The sequence below is a fragment of the Tachypleus tridentatus genome, chromosome 6 (genome assembly GCF_004210375.1).
Source record: "Tachypleus tridentatus isolate NWPU-2018 chromosome 6, ASM421037v1, whole genome shotgun sequence".
NCBI lineage: Eukaryota > Metazoa > Arthropoda > Merostomata > Xiphosura > Limulidae > Tachypleus > Tachypleus tridentatus.
Window position 1 is genome coordinate 127,461,877 of NC_134830.1, and position 22,533 is coordinate 127,484,409.

Sequence of the window (22,533 nt, forward strand, 5' to 3'; positions counted from 1 at the left end):
AAGAAGTTAGCACACAGGACTAAAGGTTTTCAAACAAGACCTGAAACTCAAATGCTTTTGAACAGTTCACTCTTCAGAAGAAGAACAGTGAACTACTTGAAGCTGCTCGAGTTTTGAGATCTCATTTGAAAACCATTACAACTCAAATTTGAAAAGCTTCAGATATATCAATGAAGGTTAAAAATACAGCACACCTTTCTTTGAATTATGCTTGGGATTATTGTTGATAATCACAAAAAGTTTTTGTGATCCACTAAATGATGGAACTAAAACATTTATTTCACAGTTTGATTATCTTAAACATTGTGAAATGGACAATGTCCAAACTTCATATATGACTTACCAAGACTGGTGGAAGGGATGATAAGCATATAACACATCAACTACTTCACCCCATTCACCTTGGGAATGGTATCCTCCATGCACATAAATAAACTGTGTTGCCTCATCATACACACTAGTGTGTCCATATCCACCTTTCACAATTGCTCCATTAGTTTGCACTGTTTTCCAACTATTCCACACTAAAGAAAAGCAAGAAGTCATTCTCCACTTGTACTACAAACACTAGAACAGTAATATCACATGATAAATGTAATATCAAAGCTTCTTTTGAATACAGTGAAAAAAATCTGGGGCTGATACCTTTTCTAAACAGACAAAAAAAAAAAAAAGACATTTTATTCTTAGAGGGATTCAAATTACAAGATGCTTATTCAGTTTAAAATTATAAAGCATGCTAATTTTGAACTTGCTTATTAGAAATTGTTTTTCACAAAAGATATTGAATTATTTAATAACAGAAGGAAGCAAAAAAAGAAATTTGTAATTACAGTGTCTATTAGAGAGCTTTACTTTTAAATTTCTCATATATTAGGGTGGACATCAATCAGGCAAGGAGGTTAATAAAGAATAAAAAAGTGGTACACCCTGTGTTAGAAGAAATGGTGAAACATAGTGGACAAGGCTGTCCAATAACCAGCAAACTATGGCCAAAAAGTAAGTTAAAAAAGGAATAAAGGTGGTTCATAAAACAGGCAAGAAGAAAAAAGTGGCAACTGGATCAAGCAAAAAATACCTAGCACTTTCACTGATAGACAAACATAGTGAAAGTTCAATAGGAAAGTGACAAAAGAATGCTTCACAATCACAGATTCCAACCAAATGCATGACTGACCAGATATATCCTTCATGTAAAAACAGAGGAATGTAAGGATGTAAGAGGTTTAAGGAATAGATAAGAGATATTGTGTAGAGAAAGAGGGGACTGGACAAAGGAGAGAAAGAGAGGAAATCAAGGTGAAGCTGGTAAAAGGGACAACCATAAAGTGCAATGAAAATATTAACTTTTGTGTGGACATATTGTCCATGAACCAGATAGTGACCCTCCCCCACCCTGGATTTTTCAAAATGTTTTTTTTTCTAAAGTTGATTTTTGAAACTTAAGAGATTAAAACCAACTTGTTTGCTACTTTTAAATCATTGCTTTAAAGATTCAGAAGGAAGGGTGTAAATGGTGCAATGCACCATGTTTCAGGTTAAATACACGTATATAGTAGGATTACATACTTTCCTATATGTAATTTAATAACCATTTATTACAGTAGATTATATAATTACATCCCAGAAACAGATAATGAGTTCATAGCTTTTGTGATGCATATGTGGCATACATGTATGACACAGCATGATTAATACATTCTATTGCTGATACATGTAAAATATTGAGATCCTGTAAGTAATATTCTCATATAAAACATGGTGTATTATGATGTGTTGCTGACCCCTAAAAGGTTAATAGATCAAACATGTCCTGATGTAAATTAACTGATAAAAAATCTTGAAAATGCAACTTTGGAAGAAACAGTCAAAAATGATCATGTAAAGTCCTTTCTAGTGAATACAGTGAATATGGTTTCTTCTGAAGTTTCTTGATAATACAAAGCTGAATGGTGTCAATTTGCATGTGACATACTTTCAAGACCTTTGTCCACTACTTTTCAGCATGAATCACCACAATTATGCCCATATAAATTGCTTATTTTACCTCATTTTCATCCTGTAGCTGATAGCCTATTGAAAATCAAAGGATTTAGTATATCCAAATCTGCTAGACCTGCATCAATTGCTGTTGATCTGACAAAAATACAAATAATAAATCAGAATGCAAGGTTAAACATGGCATTACTGGCTTCAGCAGGTATTATCTAGCATACTACAGATGGTGTACAACAAAACACATAAGAGTAAGTTTTTTACAACAGTAATTGATCTAGCAGATATGAATGAATTGGCAGAGCCTACTCACAAACATTTAAGGCCATCAGAGATGAAACAGTTATGAAAGCATTTGCCAATTTTACCAATCATAAAATCTACACTGACAAACACAAGACCAACATAATTTATATAATACACAATGCAACGACTTCTATATTGGAGAAACAAGCAGAAAAATAGAAACTAGATTCAAAGAATATGAAAAAAAAACGTCATACATTTTTGAACACTGTAATTGAAAAAAACACAACATAGCCATAGAAAACTCCCAGATACTAAAAAAACAAAACAAATATAAACAAACACAAAACCAAATAAGCTGTACTTATACAGCAACTAAAACCAAAATTAAACCAATATAAAGGAACACCTTTATATCTATACTAATCAGTAACCTAACATCCAACTGCAATACCCCCTATAATCCCATACTCATTTATACTCTTGTCCCTAAAATGCATCTGGCAATGGTCACTTCCAAACTCTTTTTCAACCTGAAGATGACTTAGGAAGGTTAAAAAGTTGTTCTCTGCTTGTCAGTAAAAGTGTTAATATCCATACCAGCTGTTCTGAGATACATTAGTCTTTCTTTATTCAGGAGTTAAAACTTCATATTCCATTACTTGAAGACCTTTACATAGCTAAAGATATAGAAAGATTTTGTGAATATAAAACTTGTAAACAAATCTTTTATTTTCCATGCACTTCTAAAAAGATCTCTCCAGACACTTACATATCTCCAACAGTCCACTAAACTAAAGGCTTCTCAAAAGAAGGTAGTACAGTTGATAGCACAAAGAAATTTATGGGGAGTTCTCAGAAAAACATAGCCTAAGTATGCAGAAAATTCTATCATACCCACTCTGACAATTCACAACCTTGGCCAGTAGCAACTACTAATGACATGCCTTTCAAACTTTACAAAGCTACTATTCTCTATAAGATAAAGGATTCATCAGCCATTCAGCATAAATTTGCCAGGTACAGATGCTGTGATGAAAGATAAAGTCAATGTAACTAATGGTAATTCCCTTATACATTCACTTCTAAGCCTACCTGATATATTCAGAAAATTGGCAAGAAAGGTGTTCCCTGTTTTGTCTGATGTAAAACAACTTGACTTTGTCACAGACAGCTACAGAAATAACCCTATTACCTTCACTGAACAATTTAGAAGTTCTATCCAGACAGTATTGGTTGAAGGCCCTTCAACAAAACTGCTCATGGATTGGAAATCATTTATTTCAAGCAACAAAAACAAGAAATACCTCATAAAGCTCCATCTCATTCAGTGGCAGAAAGATGGTTATGCTCCTAAATTAACTGATCATAAAGTGCTGCTTGCTTTTGAGGAAAGATGTGTGTCTATCTCCAGCCATAACAGAATTACAGCATAAACCTACCTAGCCCCAGAACCATCATCATCACAGAAAGAGAGGAATGCATATCAAATATTACACTGCTTACATACTGATAAGTTGCTTTCAGTGCATGGTATTTAGTGTAATCACTAGATACATGTGTTTTTTCTTCTGTTGTACTATGGCAGTAAAATCCAACAACATCTGTATTTTAATACTACAATTGGCAACAAGTAAATGGCTATCAATATAGATACTCGCATCCAGAAACACAGTGAGCAGCTCTGTGATGATCTTTTATATAATATGCCTTTTCAGGCTGTGATACCACAAATGCATTTCTTATGAGAGGTAAATTAAAACAATATAATAAAAAAAATGGTGGAAAGTTTCTTTCAGTATTTGAAGAGTTTAATAAATCTGTAAAGTGTTAGTAGCCATACAAAGTGAGATCAAGCAGTTTGTGTTGTTTGTATGGAAATCACCATATTTCAACATCAATAAACCAAGATATGACATGGCAAAGGCTAAATTCAAGACGTAGTGGATGTTTACTATCACACTATGATGGCATTTATCTAGGCCTTTCCCCCTTATGTAGATTAACATTACTAATGCATGTATTAAGGACTAATTACCAAACACTTTTAAAAACAGGTTCCCATATTTCCTGTCCTGGTATTCCTGGTCCAGAAACATGTGGTTGGAAATTGAATTTTGTAGGAAAACAGAGCTATGACTGGTATTGCTGTTCTGTTGAGTTAAAAAATTGTATATGAAACTTTGAATGACAATAACAGTAGTAATGAGAACAAAGGTGTAGTTTCCACAAGTCTTGCAGGTATTTTACATTCTGATGATGAGAATAGTGATGATTAATAACTACACTGTACCAAACAGAATTCTTAGCACTTTAGGTTTTTTATATTTAGTAGTTAAACAGTAACTGTAGCAATAGTAGTAGCAGTAGTAGGTGTTCATGTACTTTTGCAAATCAGTGCCCAAAAAACTAATGTGCTTGAACAGACATTTTTATTTCTTTCTGTAACAAAAGATGACATAATGCAAAGTTCACAGAGATCAGGACTGGTGTTTTTATAGTTCCACTTATTTCTAGTTAATGTTTCTGTTTACAAAAGCAATGGTTTATAATTGGCAAATAACACGATTTCTGTACCTCATATAATAAGTTATAGAAAAGCAGTCTTGAAAAATCCTCAGAGGGCAACAGTACCTTACCTGGCCCATGGACTACTCTTTGTTTATACCAACAACATTGAGATTTCATATGAAAGTTGTTAATTTAAAAATTCAGGACTTTATTCTTTCATCTATTTCTATTTGTATTTATTTTTGAATCAACCTGCACTAGTACAAACAACTACAAAATATTTTTTGTAGTTCACAAACGCAGCTTTTTAAAATTAGTTGTTTGGCATTTATTGGTGCAAAGCACCTAGGCTACCTGCACCAAAAAAACAGTACAAGGAAAATTATAATAAAAAATAAAGAGGGGGAGAAACAAGTTAAAACAAAACAATATCCAAAATCCAAAAAAAAGTTCTAAATAGAATTTAAAAAGGCCAATGGCCATAAAAAGTTAAAAACACAAGGAAGTTGGACAGTGGCACCAATGCCAATAAAATTATCCAATGTCAGGGGTAAACCCATAGAAAACACATGGTGAAAATGGTGCCATTACTCACTGTTGTATTGATAGCACAACAGTAAAATGTGGGTTATTGTGACTTGAGTGTCATAAAAGCTACACAATGGTGGTTCAGTCCTAAATAAAACAAAATTATGAGTTAAAAAGCTGTGACCAATGAGTAGCCTAGATAGGACAACTTTGTCCTTTCAATCATTACAGAAACAAAATGGCCAAAAAGTAACAGAAGATTTAATCCGGAAAAGCCTGTTACAATGTTGCTCACTCCAAGTTGAATGTTAATTGGCACAAAACCAAACCTTCAATACAGGACTGCAGTCCATATAAAGGATAGGAATGGCTGTAATAGCACCAAAGCAGACAAACGTAAAAATGATGTTGGCAAACTCATTCCTGCAGATAGCAACATGGCCAAATATCCAGAAAAACCAGATAAAAACAGAAGATAACAAAAAATGGGCCAGTCTGTTTAGAACATTGATAAGAAAAGAGTGAAAACTAACACTAAGTAGTTCCAGGGCCAGTAGAGAGCTGAGAGAGTAGATTTGACTGGTACAATAAGTGTACTTCAGTTTCTATGTGATTCAAGGCAAGAGAAATTGCATACAACTTGGCAGTGAAACAACACATTATAAAGGGGATTCTGTGAGCAACCATCAAGTCGCAACAGACCATGGCAGATCCCAGAGTCACATGATTTTGAACCATCTGTATAAATGGGAATAGAGGAATGGTTTGAAAGATGTTCAGCAAAGAGAAGGTGATATTTTAAATTGGGAGTGTCCACCTTCTTCAGATAACTTAAAGAAAGGTTACAGGTGGGGATGGTAATAAGCCATGCCAGGATAAGCTGATCAGTGGGGAGAGCAATGTCATCCAATGACACAACCAGCTCAGCCACTTGCACCTGGATATAAAAGCCAAAGGGAAGAATGGTTGACTATCTAGTCTGAAAGAGAGTAGCCCAATGAGAAAGTAAGACACAACCCCAAGTGGGATACTGTGATAAGGATCAAAGTTTAACGGCATACTGCAAATAAAGTTGCAAATGGTGGGAGTGAAGAGGAGGTTTATGGGTCTCAGTGTATAAATTCTGGACTAGAAAGGTGATGAAAGCCCCTGAGCAGAGCTGAAGCCCCAGATGGTGAACAAAGTCCAGAACTGTCAAGGCCAAGGTCCTGGCAGCAACATAGATCAGATTCCCATAGCCCCATTTGGAGCTAAGGAGGGCATGATATATCATAAACATAGAATATTGACCCACTACCCAATAGGTGGAAGAGAAGGTACAAAGAATATTCAGTGTCCTTGTACACTTGACATCAAGCTGTTTGATGTGAGGAAGGAAAGTTAGCTTACAGTCAAAGATAAGCCCCAAGAACCTTTCCTCAAGGACCATGAGAAGAATAACATCATCAAGATGTAGTTTGGAATCAGGATGTATACCTATTTGGCAGCAAAAGTGCATATATATGGTTTTGAAGGGAAAATTGGTAAAATAATTTGTGTGGCCCATCTCAACAGGAAACTGAAGGCAGTATGAAGCTGCTGCTCAATAAACCCATTTTCAATGACTGACAAAATATATGGAAGTCATCAATATAAAGCCTATTTGCAAGACTAGGAGGAATTTGTATAGCAATAGCATTCAATTTAATAATGAAGTGTGATGCTCAAGACAGCCCTGATGGACTCCAAGTTCATGTGGAAAAGAATAGGAAAGTGTCAAACCCACACAAACTTGGAACTGCCCATCCAGTAAAAATTTCTGGATGAAAATGGGTAAATGGCCACACAACTCATAGAACTGGAGGTCTCACAAAATGCCATATCTCCATGGAGCACACTACCATGTATGAGGAAAAACATTCTCCTGTCAAATTCAGTTAAAAAATACCAGAAGAATATCAAAATAAGCAAATAAGAGATGGTGAAATGTCTCATAGTGAACATCATGTCCGAATGATGTACTACCAGACCAATGAAGAGCAAGCATGAGTTCCACAAGTGTAAAAGGATGATTATAGTCATAAAGATGTTCGACCCAGATGAAAAGAGGCAATCACTCTACCCTAGACTTGATGGCCCAGATATGGGAAGAAACAGAAGTTTTACATGCACAAGAAAATATTTTGCTGAGAGTATTGGCAATGCTCTGAACATCAGAAACTTCCTCATCATTGGACAGCAAGATGGAAAAAGGATGGGAGGTATATTTCTCACTCACATTATGAATACTCTCCCACATTATTTTGGTACTGTGGTAGAAGAGATGCTAGCTGTGTACTTTATCCAAAATTCCTTTTGACTTCTAATTATCATGCACAATGAAAAGTAATGTGATTCAAAAGAGTGGTATGCCAGTAAAAGATATCCTAGGCCTGTTTTTGAGCCTTCCATACCTCCTGGCAGGAAGGATTTCACCATGGATGAGGATACCACAGAAAATGTGTTGAGGTCAAAGGAACAGATTGAGCAGCTGGATGATACAAGTCAATTACAGCTGCCACACAGTCATCTGTCAATGGGAGACATACAACTGCAGCATCAAGATCCAAGAACATGTGAAAGACTTAGTCCAACTTCCATCAAGGCATGAAGGTCACATGACACTGACCACGGCCAATCTCCCTCAAAATGATAGGAAACTCATCACTGCCTGTGGGTAACAGTCGACCCTCTAAGAGAAGTGAAAGGGGGCAGAAAGAAAGATCAAGTCCAGTAAAAGACTGAATAAATGTTTGAAAGTATAAGAACCAGTACTGAAGAGAGAAAAATTGCAACCTGAGAAAATATGCTCTATGGAATAACATCCCTCATCAATATCAGCACCAGCACAGAGGGAATTGTGTCCATTAAAGTCTCCCAGCATTAAAAGTGTAGATGGCAACTCTTCAATAAGAGCATCAAGGTCTGATTGATTATAAGTCTCTCCAGGAGACAGGTAGAAAGAACAAACAGTGATGATACGACCCAGGGAAACAGGGATATAAATGGCCTTCAAGAGTTTATCAACTGGCAAACACAGGGTGGACACATGCTACCACAATGATCACATGTCAACAATACCTTCAAGTGACTGAACAGCTGACACCAAAAACATCTAAGAGGGATGGGAATATATGGCTGTACCTTACAGTTCAGATAACCCACCATGAAAGCAGCAGATGGAAATGGTGATGAAAACATCAAAATTAGAACATTGGTAAGCATCCAATTCTATCCTTACAAGTGGAGATAGGTCTCACTACAACACATTTCTTGGCTGGAGAAACAAGTAAAGATCTCTGACTCAGGAATGTTCTTCAAATCCCTCTCAATAATAACTTATCATGATGAACTTAAAGTAGCACAGGGAGTAACTTCAGTAGGTATATCCCCAATGGCCTTCGAATCCAGGAGGAGTTCAATGTATTTTGGGGTAGATGTTTTCATCAAGATACCCTAAGAGTGTAGCTTCTTGATAAACTTAGGAGAGCCAGAAAGTCCCACTGATCCATTCAGAATAAAAAAAAAAAAAGGAAACATTTGCCTTTAAGGTTTGTCTCCCAAAGAATATTGTATGAGAAAATGAGGTACAAGTATTTTTTTTATTATTATTTTATTTTTATTTGGATATGGGCAATCTACAACAAAAGAAAAAAGATTCAGTGCCCACTGACCCACCTGCCATAAAATCCTATAAGGGGACACATTACAATGTCAAACAAGGACAATGTAGAAATGAAAGGATTTTGTGAGTACTAAACCTAAACAGTAGCATAAGACAATGTTCACAACATCCATTGAGAATGTCCAGTACTGGCACTTGGTTGATACTAGCTCACCCAGGCCACCTGTCTACATGAATTCAAAGCCAAAGTAGTTTGTTGGGGTTGGACCCTCAGATCCAAGAGGAGGTAAAATGAAATGAAAAAATCTCCTCTGGGAGGTCTTTTTCCCACATGCAGGCATCCATACTGAAGGGAGCTTTTTGATAACCACAAAATTTTGTAGAAATGGGTTCATTCTAATTGTCTATTTTGAGCTTTGATACACATTTCCCTAACTATTTTTTATAAAACACTTTATTGTATATAGTTAAATCTATTTGAAGAACATACTCTAGTTTCTAGAACTAAATTTCATAAGATTAATTCACAAAAAGAACATTTTTAATTTAACTTTTAATAAGTTATTTCTATTAGTAAGGTAAGTTCAACTTGCATCTGGATGAGCAAAGAAAAACTTTGTGTGCAACTACACATTACAATTTATGCTGTACATATAAACACCAAGTTGTAAATTACAGTTATTTATATACAAGTAAGGATTTTTTTTAGAGATTTTCTTGAGATTGAAGACAGCATGCTAATTCTAGTCAACCTAATTATAATTATTTAAAACTTAAGTGGTACTTCAGGAAACCTCAATTTTTTACAAAACAATTCAATCAAAAGGCTTTGTTGAATATAAGCTAAGTCAGTCATAATACCTACCACTGTGATAGGAAAAAATTAATAAGCTAAATTAAAATACTGAAATACATTAAAATGTTTTAGAATAGAAAAGGTGTAATAACTCACAAAAACTGTACTCTTGTACAATATTAAGGTAGCCAAATACAGGATTATATCCAAATATGACAATCATCCTGTCTCCCACCATATTAGCTGTATGACCTACAACTGCTACAGGACTGCAGAGATCTGTGAGACAATCTTTCTCTGCATTATAGTCTAGCACTTCTTTCCATGACCAGTTCTTAAAATCAAAGGACCAAAAAATCTTTCACGACAACACCATTCTTCTCCTTTCCTCCAAACAAATAGATGTGTTCCTACAAAGGAGATTTAAGGTATTCAGTTAGAAAAACTAAAATATTTTTTATGAAAATTTAATATTTTAATCTATTTCTCCTACACAAAATATAATTTACTGGAGTATTAGTTATTTAGAATTGCTTATCAAAAATAAATGCTTCTGGATTTTAATTTCCCTACTCTGCATAGTTTTGAAGCAAATATGTACAAAACCTTCATTCTTTTCACAATGGCCTCTTTTTCCACATACTGATTTTGTTGATGTTATGCTTTAAATCTTGGGTGATAAAAATAAAACAATTTGTTTGTTCAACAACAAACTACTCTACAATCTTTGGTTCAACCTCAACCAAACTTAGAACAATAATACATCATGTGGTTATTACTTGGCCCAAGCCACCATTGTCCATCCACACAGTAACAATGTTTGTTCAGCTAATGACTTCAGTCTTGGACCAAATCTTAATCTTAAAAGTTTTTATTTTGAGATTTTTTCTTGAATCTTGTTTTTGAGTTTATTCATTGAAAATGTCAAACATTCACATTTTTGTTGGCAACCAAAACATAAGGTCAGAACCTTAAAGTGGCAAGGCAACATTTTAAAAACCTCTTACTTTTAATATCGTCAATACTATATTGTATGTTAAAAAAGTAGGATCACCAAGAAATCTCTATTTTGGTCCAGGAAGGAGAAGCAATTTTAATGTGTTCTATCAAGAAGCACTCAACTTATTGACAAACACTGAAACTGTAGTGAAGAACCAGTAAGTTATAATAAAGTAACGTAACTGTAACACCAATTCTGTACTGTGGAATAAAACTGAAATGAAATAAAGCAGTGTAAAGTAAATTATGTGCAAACTAAATTATGAATATAAATACATATTCCTGATTTAATTTATTAGTTCAAGCCTACATTTAAAGTAGGCCTCATACTTCAATCCTAATGTGTCAGATGTTGGACAGGTGACCAGTTTTATGTTTATAATGACAATCACCTTGATATTCATCTAAATAATAATTTTACAAGAAAACAATTAAATGTTTACCCAATTAAGATGTTATGTTAAAATATTACAGAAAGTATTTAAGCTTCTTTCTCAATTTCACATATATACAATCTAATTTTTTTCATCAGTTTTTCAATAAAAATATTCCGAAGATATTCAAGTTGCACTGAATGAACAAGGCATGTATTCATGCTATATAACTAACTATTACTGATGTTTATTTCAGTAACTTTCAATATATTCAAGTTGTGCTTCATGCACTTAGTATGTAGTCTCATTATGTGATCATCTACTCCACTGTTTTATTTTAATAAAATGTTTTGAACATATTCCAGCTGTACTGAATAAATAAGGTAATATTACACATGACCAACTATTATTGTTTATCCTATTTGTTTTCTGTTGTTGTTTATCTGGTGACTGGTTTTAGTTCCTCAGTTTAAGCAATCAAAACAAAGAAAAGGGTGAGGTACAATGTCAGTTCTTCAAACCACCAATGGTACCCAAACATGAAATGCTGAAAACAATATTATTTTAACACAAATATGCAACCAACTTTTAAGTATATGAAAGAATTAAACAAACTAAATCATCATGCTTAATAATATGATTTATGTTAACAAGTGAAAAAACATTTATTTTTTTAAAAACATTTAAAAACTATATAGTTTTTTAATACAGTTAAAAAGATTTATTTTTTAATTCAAATAGAGGTTATGCCTTATGTGCTTACAAACCTAATAAAATAGCACTTCTTATGAAGACATATTTACACTGTGAAAACAGAGAGATATATAAGAGGAAACTTCACAACAAAAATATAAAAGAAGCTGTACAGCAATGTTATCTTTAAGATACATTTTCTCAAGTACTGGCTACTGCTACATTGCTTTCTAGACCCTTTTAATCCATGCTCAGGACAATATCATTATTTGAAACTTTCTAGAGAACATTTACTATTAATTTTTGTTCAGTCTTAGGTTACTTCACTGTAATGATTTACTCTTTTCTACAATACATCTTATCACCTTGAATTATTTCTGTATTACAAGCCATTGAACTCCTCATTTCTGATAAGAGGGTTTATTTCTCTTTTGTTGGGAAATATGAGTGCAATAAAATTACTGCAGTTAATGTTTATAGTCCTTTCTGAATCACCAGGGATAATGCATTACTGGAAAAGAAGTTACACCAGAAACAAATTAATTTTTTGATTTTCAAAATCTTTTCTATTAATACAACAACAGATCAAATTATATATCAAACTATGTAATCCTTTAAACAAACTATTTAATAAAGCTTGTTTACAATTTTTAAACATTACTCCTTGGAATAACGAGTAACTGAATTCTTCTCATCCATTATATAAACTTTCAAAACTCAAGTCAAAATTAAGCGTCTATACAGCTGTTAAAATTAAAACTTACAATTTTATTTGATCTTAAAAATATGAACCAGATAATAAAAATAGAAGAGAAAATTAAACATACTTTGTAAGTTATCACAGAGTGGCCATGCAAGCAGCGAGTACTTTCAGTCCCAACATAGTCAAAGTTTTCCCATGATTTACTTGAGAAGTTGAATCTGAAACAAAAATTCAAGCCCTTTGCTTAAAGAAAGCTCCAGGCAGTGTTTAAAGGTTCAAATGAAATTCCAACTGTTTCCAGAGCTGTATCAACATGATATTTTAACAAACTTTAAAAACCTGATGACTGAAGGCCAATTTGACTTTCTCTTAAAGTTAAAATCACCTTTGTTATTTATAATAACTTGCTCAGAAAATCTTTCAGACAAATATTTAAAAAATAAAAAATGTGGTTGATTTTAATACTATTTAAAACATTAATTCCTACTATACTTTGGAAAAGTATGATTTACTAATATAAGAAATTAAATATTTATAAAAAAACAACTCACTTGGCAACATTCAGGAAGACTTCTTGATTAAAACTTTCACCTCCAAAAACCCACAATACATCATCATACATTAATGACTGATGTAGAGCCCTTGGAACTATTATTCCTTCTCCAGTTACAACCTCCCATCCCCCAACAGATGTTGACATACTGCAGTCGGGACCTAAAGAAATAATAAAACTTTCAGCTGATATGTTTATTGGACAAGAACAAAACATAACAATGGTTTGAAAATTGTATCACTATTAAAAGTAAAAATACACACAACTTGAAAGCAGGTAAGATTAAACTGAATTTAATAAAATAAAAATACAAGCAAGTAAACTTGGAATCCCTAGTGTTACATCAGAAAGCACATTCCAAATATCCAAAGTTGCTCATCTTATAACTTATTATGTCTTTTATTTCATTCTTTATCATGTGACATACAACAGATAAGATAACTAATACATATCTGTGTCCTCTCTTTGTTGAACAACAAATGAAGAAATTGAAAATCTTTGTCATTTGAAGTTGCTGCAAATAATTTTAGTAAATCTCATTTTCAGAATTTTATAAAGCACTATAACTACTTTAAAACCTTTTTCAAAAGTAAACAGATTTAGCTTTAAGAAAAATTGTTGTATATAACACTACAATTTTTAGTAGAGTACATTATTCTTTACTTCTACACACTTTGAAACACAAACTCAAAGCACTTAAGATCCTGCTTTATTTTAATAATACCAACACTACTAAAAAATTAAATAAATATGGAATAATTACCCCTAAATTCAGAGTCACATACACAATGATGGTTCTCACGGTCACAAGTGCCATTGTTACAGTTTCCTGGACATACTGGGTAACTGCAGTCTTTTCCTGCCCAACCTGCCCAGCAGGTACACTGATTATCTACACATACACCATGCTCTGAGCAATTCAGTGGACAGCCATTTATTCTTGGAAAAAAAGAAATAATTTTATTGTAGATGATATTTATTAAAAACCAGCTATTTTGTACATTGAAGTTTAACAAGTGTTGACTTCCATATTTATCATACTTCTTCTATCTTAACAATACTGGTTGTGTGAGGCACCATAAGCTACTGTCAAATCTCTTGTCCACTATCTTCACAGTTACACTTCAAATTCATGCAAGTTTTACAGAATCAAAATCTCCACATATTCATATATTTTAGGTTCTTTGTCAAACTTTAGAAGTATTTTTAAGTTAAACAATTGTATTTTATTATTTACTCATGTTAGTTTGTAAAGAATTTGTATTCATACATTATTAAGGAATGATACTCTGTTAAACAGAAACTTTAACCAAAAATGTTTTTTAAAGTGTGTACCTTTCAAAATAAGTTTATTAAGCAGTGTATTCAACATGTGGACTGTGTTTTATACTTTTCTTGCTCTGGTTTGGTGTTCAGAAATATTAAGCTATACATATGTAGTTATTAATGATGAGAATAATATTGTACCAAGGTATCTCAATACTACGAATGGCAGAAAAAATCTTAAAAGAGCCCACACACTGAGTTGTGTCAAGACCGAGTTACTTAATTGGTTGGTTGGTTGATTTAGTGTTTTATGACACAAAGCACCAAAGGTCCAGTAAATAGGTAAAAAGAAAGTAAATGCAGTAAAATTCATAAAAGGAAATGAAGGTAACACAAAACATCATTGAAAAACAGAAAAAGCATAAAACCAATGTTGACACCTAGTCTACAATGTTAAGAGAGAAAGCAGAGTAAGAGAAGTTGTAAAGGACTTTCTCTAGCGTAATGGTAATGATCATAACCTGCCAGGAAGACTAACAGGTAAGTAAAAGAACCACTGTCAGTCACCTGAAGTTGGCCTTTCCAGTCCTGGTTCCGGGTTATGTGCCATTACAGACATTATCAAAAGGTAAAGTAATAAAAGTTTTAAAAGACATGTAGCAAAATTGTAATAATAATTTGCCAAATATGCAGTAAAAATGTAAAAGTAAAGTAAATGTAGTAAAATTCATATAAGGAAATGAAGGTAAAAACAAAATAACAATTAAAAAACATAAATGGCATAAAACCAATGTTGACATCCAGTCTACAATGTTAAGAGAGAAACTACAGTAATAGAAGTCGGAAAGGACTTTCTGTAGCATAATGGTAATGATCATAACCCATCAGGTAAGAACAAGAACCACCGTCAGTCACCTGAAATTGGCCTTTCCAGTCCAGGTTTCGGGTTATGTGTCATTATGACCATTATCAAAATGTAAAGTAATAAAAGTGTTAAAAAACAAGAAGCAGAATTGTAATAATAACTCGCCAGGATGACTAACAAAAAGTTCAAACAGCAGCGTTAGTCACTTAAAGTTGGCCTTTCCAGTCCTGGTGTTGAGTTACTTGATGTCATGGCCATTTTCCAATTTCAAATCGAACTAGAGAGATTGAGACTCTGAAAAGGGAACCACAATTAAAAAGGTGTAGTGAATAAATATCAAACACTTAAATGATATTAAAAAGATTAATGGCCATTAAAAAACTAAAAACTTTATCAAGGTAGACAGTGTCACCGTCACCAATAACACTGTCTAATGTTATGGACAAATCTTGGGACAGAACATGTTTAAAATAGTGCCGTCGTTGAGAGTCGTAACTATGGCAAAAAGTAAAATGTGGCTTACAGTTATTTCAGTGTAACACAAATTACACACTGGTGCATCAGTTCCAGATAAAATAAAACGATGAGTTAAAAAATTGTAACCAATGCGTAGTCTAGTTATAACAACTTCCTCCTTCCAAACCTTATGGAAGCTAGATGGCCAAAGTCCAATAGAGGTTTTATTTGGAAAAGCTTGTTGATGCGTTGATCACTCCAAGTTGACTGCCAGGTGGCATGGAGCTGAGCCTTGAATACAGGATCATAGTCCATGTACGGAATAGGCACAGTGGTGATAGTGCCAAAGCAGACAGATTTAGCTGCCGTGTCTGCAAGCTCGTTCCCGCAAATACCAACATGGCCTGGTATTCAGAAAAACTAGATAGAAGTAGATCTTAATGAGAAATGGGCCAGTCGGTTTTGAATATCAGCAAGAACAGGGTGTGAGCCAATGTGAAGTGATTCCAGGGCCAGTAGAGAACTAAACGAGTCAGTATAAATAGTTCAGTTGGAGTACTGCTTAGCTTCAATATGATCCAGGGCAAGAGAAATGGTGTACAGTTCAGCAATGAACACAGAAGCTGTAGAGGGGATTCTGCATGCAACCACCAAACCACAAAAGACCATGGCAAAGCACACAGAGTAACCTAATTTGAAAACATCCGTATAAATTGTAATGGAAAGATTGTTTGAAAGATGTTCAGTAAATAAAAGATGGTACTTTCAATCAGGAGTATCTGCCTTTCTCAGATGACTTAAAGAAAGGTCACATTTTGGGACTGTAATAAACCATGGTGGGATGGGCTGACCAGTGGATTCTGCAATGTTATGCAAGGACAGACCCAATTCATCCAATTGTGCCTAGATGCAAAGGCCAAAAGGAGCAATGGCAGATCATCTGTTCTGAAGAAATATGGCCCACTGAGGAAGGAAAACACATCCCCAGGAGGTATGTTTTGGTAAGGAATAAAGTTTTTAAGAATATAGTAGAGACAGTTGCAAAGGGCTAAGGTGCAGAGAAGGTTCATAAGATTCTACGTATAAGCTCCCCAACTGGTGGTAGAGAGGACACGGAGGATGTTCAGTGCTCTTGTACATTTGACCCGTAGCTGCTTTAAGTGTGGTATAAAGGTCAGCTTACGGTCAAAGATAAGCCCCAAGAACTTGATCTCAGGGACCACTGGCAGCAAAACTTCACCGATACAAATTTCAGGATCAGGACGAATACCCCATTGGCAACAATAGTGCATGCAAACGGTTTTAGAGAGAGAGAAATTAAAGCCATTCACTGTGGTCCACTTCAGTACACGATTGAGGGCAGTTTGTAGTTGCCACTCAATATACCTCATGTTCGACAACTGACACGAGATGTAAAAGTCGTCAACATAGAGCCTGTCTGCAACAGTGAGAGGGAGTTGTTCAGTGATGGCATTTATCTTTATACTGAAAAGTGTGACACTCAAAACACAGCCCTGAGGGACCCCAAGTTCCTGTACAAAATAATGGGAAAGTATCGAACCCACATGAACTTGGAATCTCCTGTCCATTAAAAAATTTTTAATAAACATGGGTAAACGGCCAAGTAACCCATATATATGGAGGTCTCACAAAATGCCATATCTCCATGTTGTGTCATAAGCCTTCTCAATGTCAAAGAATATTGATACAAGATGTTGTCGTTTGAGAAAGACTTCTCTGATTGATGTTTCAAGTCAAATTAGGTGGTCCATGGTGGAGTGCTGTCATCAGATCCCACACTGGGTGGGCAAGAGGAGGTTGTTTGACTTAAGGAACCAAACAGGACAAGCATTAACCATCCTCTCTAAGGTCTTACAGAGACAGCTTGACAAAGCAATTTGACGATAGTTTGAATGAATCTTAGGATCTTTCTCAGGCTTAGAGAAAGGTAAGATAATAGGCATTAGGAAATACATTCTCCTGCCAGGTCTGGTTAAAAACAATTAGAAGAATATCAAGAGAAGCAGGAGAGAGATAGCACAGCATGTCATAGTGTACATCATCAGGTCCAACAGATGTACTGCCAGACCGATGAAGGGCCATTTTCAGTTACACCAGTGTAAAGGGACGATTATAGTCAAAGAGACACTCGTTTCAAAAGGAAAGAGGTGAACGCTCTGCCGAATCTTGATGGCCAAGAAGGTGGATGAACAAGCAGAAGTGCTGGATATCTGATTGATCATATGTCTCTCTAGGTGACAGGTAGAGAGAACAAATAGTGATGGTATGCTTCAAGGAAACAAGGAGGGCTACTGCCTCCAAGGGTGTGTTGAGTGATAAAGACCAGGTGGGTACATGCTGATCAACCAACAGTGCCACCCCTCCATATACTCATCCATCACACAGCCTGTCATTTCTGTACAGAAAAAAACTGCCGAAAAGTAACTGTATCGGAAGGTTTCAGAAATGTTTCTTGTAAGGAAAGACATACAGGATGGTAGGAAGTAATCAGTGTTTTGATGTCATCCAGATTAGAACGTAAACCTCGACAGTTCCATTGTATCAAGGAGGCCATTTTTAATGACAAGTAGGCAAAGTTGCTGGAGAACCATTTTGTTTACAACCACGTCTTTTTTCCTTACTGTCCTTATTTGAAGGAGGTCTTTCAACCTCCATGGATCCTGCCCTGGGTCGATTGGGCAGGTCTTTGTTATTGGAAGGGGATTCCAGTGACTGAGGATGCGAACGAATGATTGTTTTGCCTCTTGGGGTGGGAGAAAAAGATGTATCAGAAGAAATGCCTGTATTTGAAACTGAAGGATGTGGATCTTGAGGTTTGTTGGAATGTATGGGAGGAACAGAGATGGGTGTGGAAGTCGATTCATCAACCTTTTTAACCATGGAGGTCAAAAGGCTTTTCATTTGTTTTGAAAACGATTCCCTTGGAAGCACAGAGAGATCTGTCTGCACTCCCACTGTAGTTGTGGAATGAAGTGCAGCAGCATATGGCCGAAATGAAAGTAGGAAGGGTGAGAACCATTGTAGTTGACACAATGTGGGTCCATGTCACACTCATAAGCATCATGGTCCTTGCCACCGCAACGAGCACATGTCAGGGAACCACGACATGACATCTTTGAGTAGCTGAACCTCTGACATTGGAAACATCGAAGAGGGTTTGGAATATACGACCGTACCCTGCAAATTAGATAACCTGCCTTGATGGTGGCAGGTGCACGTGGTGATGTAAATGTCAAAACGAGGATATTTGTCGGCAGTGTAACTCCATCTTTGTGAGTGGAGATGGCGCCTCACTGCAGAAACTCCTTGAGTGGAGAAACCAGCGAGAATCTCTAACTTGGGGACGTCCTTCAAATCCCTCTCATCAATATCTCCTTGTGATGAATTCAAGGTAGCATGAGGGGTAACCTCAATAGGTACATCCCCAATTGGTTTTGAATTCAAGAGGAGTTCACTGTGTTGGGATGTGGAGCATAACAGCAGCAGCATAACGTAAAATAAAATAGTTAATACTTAGAACAAGTGGAAAGAGTATATTTTAACTATACATAATTTTCCAATCACCTGGGCTCTTAAATTTTAACAGTTTATATGTAATTTAATCTTATAAGACACATCTGGTATTAAAGGAAAAGATTACACAGATTACACATACAGCTAGTACTTATCACTGATTAATGGCTGATTTTATAATTTTTATGTATACTCTCAAGGAACTGTAGACTCTAAGCTGTTTTACAGGATTCAACTATGCTCCCAATATCACTAAACTTTTAATTTTTAATAAAATTCTTCCAAATCTGTTAAGCACACATTTATTTTGCTAATTTATGAAAGTTATCCTTATACTGACAAATTTAAAATTGTTTTTACATACTATCTCCTCTTTCATCCAATCTTAATTTTCTAAAATTAACATATTTTCAAGAATATTTCTAACAGAGAAAAGCAAAAACTGCAATCAGTCTGTGAGATCACATGTACACTGTGTTATAGATTTACTGTTATAAATTTAGTTTAATACCTACATTTGTTTTGATGCATGTGATGTATATTGTTGGATGTACATTGCTTTAGTCCTGTGTGCTCTCTAAATCTGCAGAAGATTTTGTTTTATTTGTTTTAAATAATTTTGCAAGGTGTAACAATATCAACTCAATATTTGTTTTTATAAAATATCATGCTGAATATTGTTTGCACTTTTTTTGCATATAAATAATTATTTATAACCATTATAAATTGCATTTTTTTGTATACTAATTTGTTTGAGTAACAATATCAACTCAGACCATTGATAAAATATCAGTTCCATACCAGATAGAAGACTAAATATTGTTTGTGAGTTTGTAAAATTTTTATATATAAATAATTATTTGAAACACAGTCATTATAAATTTTAATTTTTTTTAATATTAAATATATTTGTGTTAAGAAAAAAATTGTGTGTATTAATCTTGTTGGCAAACATAATAAATTTCATGCATATCAGAATTAACTTCTAAATTAAAATTAAAATCTCCTGCTATTTGAAATCATAATATGTAATGTATGTAACATAAATTATAGATGAATTATAATACATAACAATAAATTGAGGACTTGAGTCCAAGACCCAAAAAACAGATAAAATTTGTTCTAAATTAAATTCAAATCTTAATTCAATTTATATTTATCAGTGTTGACAATATTTTATCATGTTTGATTATTTATGTTTTCTTAAATTGAGGACCTCCCCTTGAACAATGAAAAAATATAACAAAAGTGAATTGCGTGAAATTGTCAAATGTTTAGAATTAGAAGTTAAAAATTCAATAAAAATAAAGAACTAGAAAATTATTTTGTTGAAATTTTAGTCAATGATGATTAGTTGTTTGAGGAAACAGTAAGGGAATATACTCTTGTGTCTCCACTAGCCAATCAGAGTTAAGTGATAAAGATAAGTTAGAAATCCAATTAAATCTCACCACTGAAGCACAGAAAGGGCAAGCCTTTGTCAAAGCAGAAAGATAAAGTAAGTATCTCAAGATCAAACAAGCCCATACTGAAAAAGAGGAAGAACAAACCCATATCAAAGCTGAAAGAAAGAGTAAACATCTTAAGGCCAAGCCAAAAATTAGGCTGAAATTTATGGAAATTAAACTCAACTCTGTTCAACTGCGGTAAAATGACAACTTTATTACAAGGTATTCCCAATAATAAAGCACAAGAGGCTTATGCTGCTCTTACTCTATAAGACTGTACATTTTATGATAAGATTAAAACAGCTAATCTCAAAGCACGAAAATTATCATCAAAAGTTTGAAGTTTAATACAAGCAAGAAAATCAAACTCATATGAAATTTGCCAAGAAAAGGAGGTTTATTTTGATCAATGGTGTGATTTTATGCACATTGGCAACGGTTTCAACAAATTGAGACAATTACGTCTAATTGAGGGTTTTATACACTGTACAACTGACAACCTTAAAACTTGTTTGAAACAATACAGAAAGCAACTGCTCTTTCTGATTATTACACTTTAATACATAAAACCACTTTTCATAAAAAAAAAGTTCCTGCCAGCTCAGCAACAAGCTGTATCTGTTCAACCTACTGAAGTTGAGGATTCTCCAATAATAAATCCATCTCTTCTAGTCAGAAATCTTCAGACAGTCAGGATAAAACTTCATCAAAATCAACAAGGTCTGTCTGCCATTTTTGTAAAAACCTATTCAATGTTATGGCCAATTGGTGGAGTTTGAAAAAGGAAAAAGGAGGCAACACCCACTGCTTTTGTGTCCACATATGAACATAGTTTCACCTGCTCACCCAACATTGTTGATTTGGTCACTGATAAAAAAACTGATGTAGTTAGGGAGGAACTTAGAACTTTTGTGTCTGTGCATTCTGTGCCTTTGATAATTGACACTTCTAATCCCTTACCCATATGTATCTTACTTGGGGAGACTCAATCATTGTTGTAAGAAAGAATACTGCCTTTAGATTTGAGTTATACCATTAGTGAATCTGTTATTGCTCAGGATATTGAGGGTGGCTTTGTTAATGTTCCTCTTCATAACATTTATTTAACATCAGACCTAGTTTATGAACCAGTCTTGATTGCAGTAAGACCTACTCTGCCAAGTAAGTGTATCATTATTGTTGAGAAATTATTTTGTCGGTGGAAAAGTCGTTGCCTAACCCAAGATGGTTTGTGAGCCAATCACTGTTTCGTCTAAAGATGATGTTGATGAGGAAAATCCAGAAGTGTTTCTCTCATGTGCTGTGATTCGAGCTCAGGCTAAGAAATTAAGCCAAAAAAAAAAAGATAGACATGTTCAGAGAATAATATTATGTATTTGTCTCAGATATTTTTTGGATCCAATATGGATCTCATGAATAATTATCCTACTGATAATTAACCGGGGTGTGACAATGATAAACACGAGGGATCTGGTTCACCTGGTGAGGTTCCATTTGCTAGAAGTAATATGGTTGCTGAGCAAGAAAAGGATCCAAAGAACTCATCACTATTTAAATATGCACTCCCAAAGAGTGAAAAAAGTTCCAAATGGTTACCTCTTCAAAATAGTGTGCTTATGAGAAAATGAAGACATGCAAACATGTCAGTTTCAGAGGACTTTCAAAAGGCTTTGATTAATTTCTTTACTTTTGTTTGCTTGTCCAAAGAAATTCAATCAAATAAGAGATCAAAATTTATGCCTGAGCTCAGTGCTAATCAGATCAAATGTTGTGCATCCATCCTAAATAACAAGGTGCTCTTGATAAATGCCATTCTGCCTTAAAAAATATGATTCATACTTATCATGATAAATAATTTGATAAATATGGGATTTCAATTGATTTCTAAATTAAAATTTCTGGCAATTAAAAATTGTAATATAT

At 34.3% G+C, this 22,533-nt stretch overlaps 1 protein-coding gene across 1 annotated transcript in view; it reads right to left on the reverse strand.

Moving 5' to 3' along the window:
- Positions 1–22,533, reverse strand: part of LOC143253616 (attractin-like protein 1) — a 107,700-nt gene that overhangs the window by 69,171 nt on the left and 15,996 nt on the right. Inside the window, 6 exon segments of the mRNA XM_076507743.1 lie at positions 344–524; positions 9,876–10,078; positions 10,080–10,129; positions 12,613–12,706; positions 13,040–13,202; positions 13,805–13,980. Of these exon segments, the coding sequence (XP_076363858.1) occupies positions 344–524; positions 9,876–10,078; positions 10,080–10,129; positions 12,613–12,706; positions 13,040–13,202; positions 13,805–13,980 (867 nt within the window).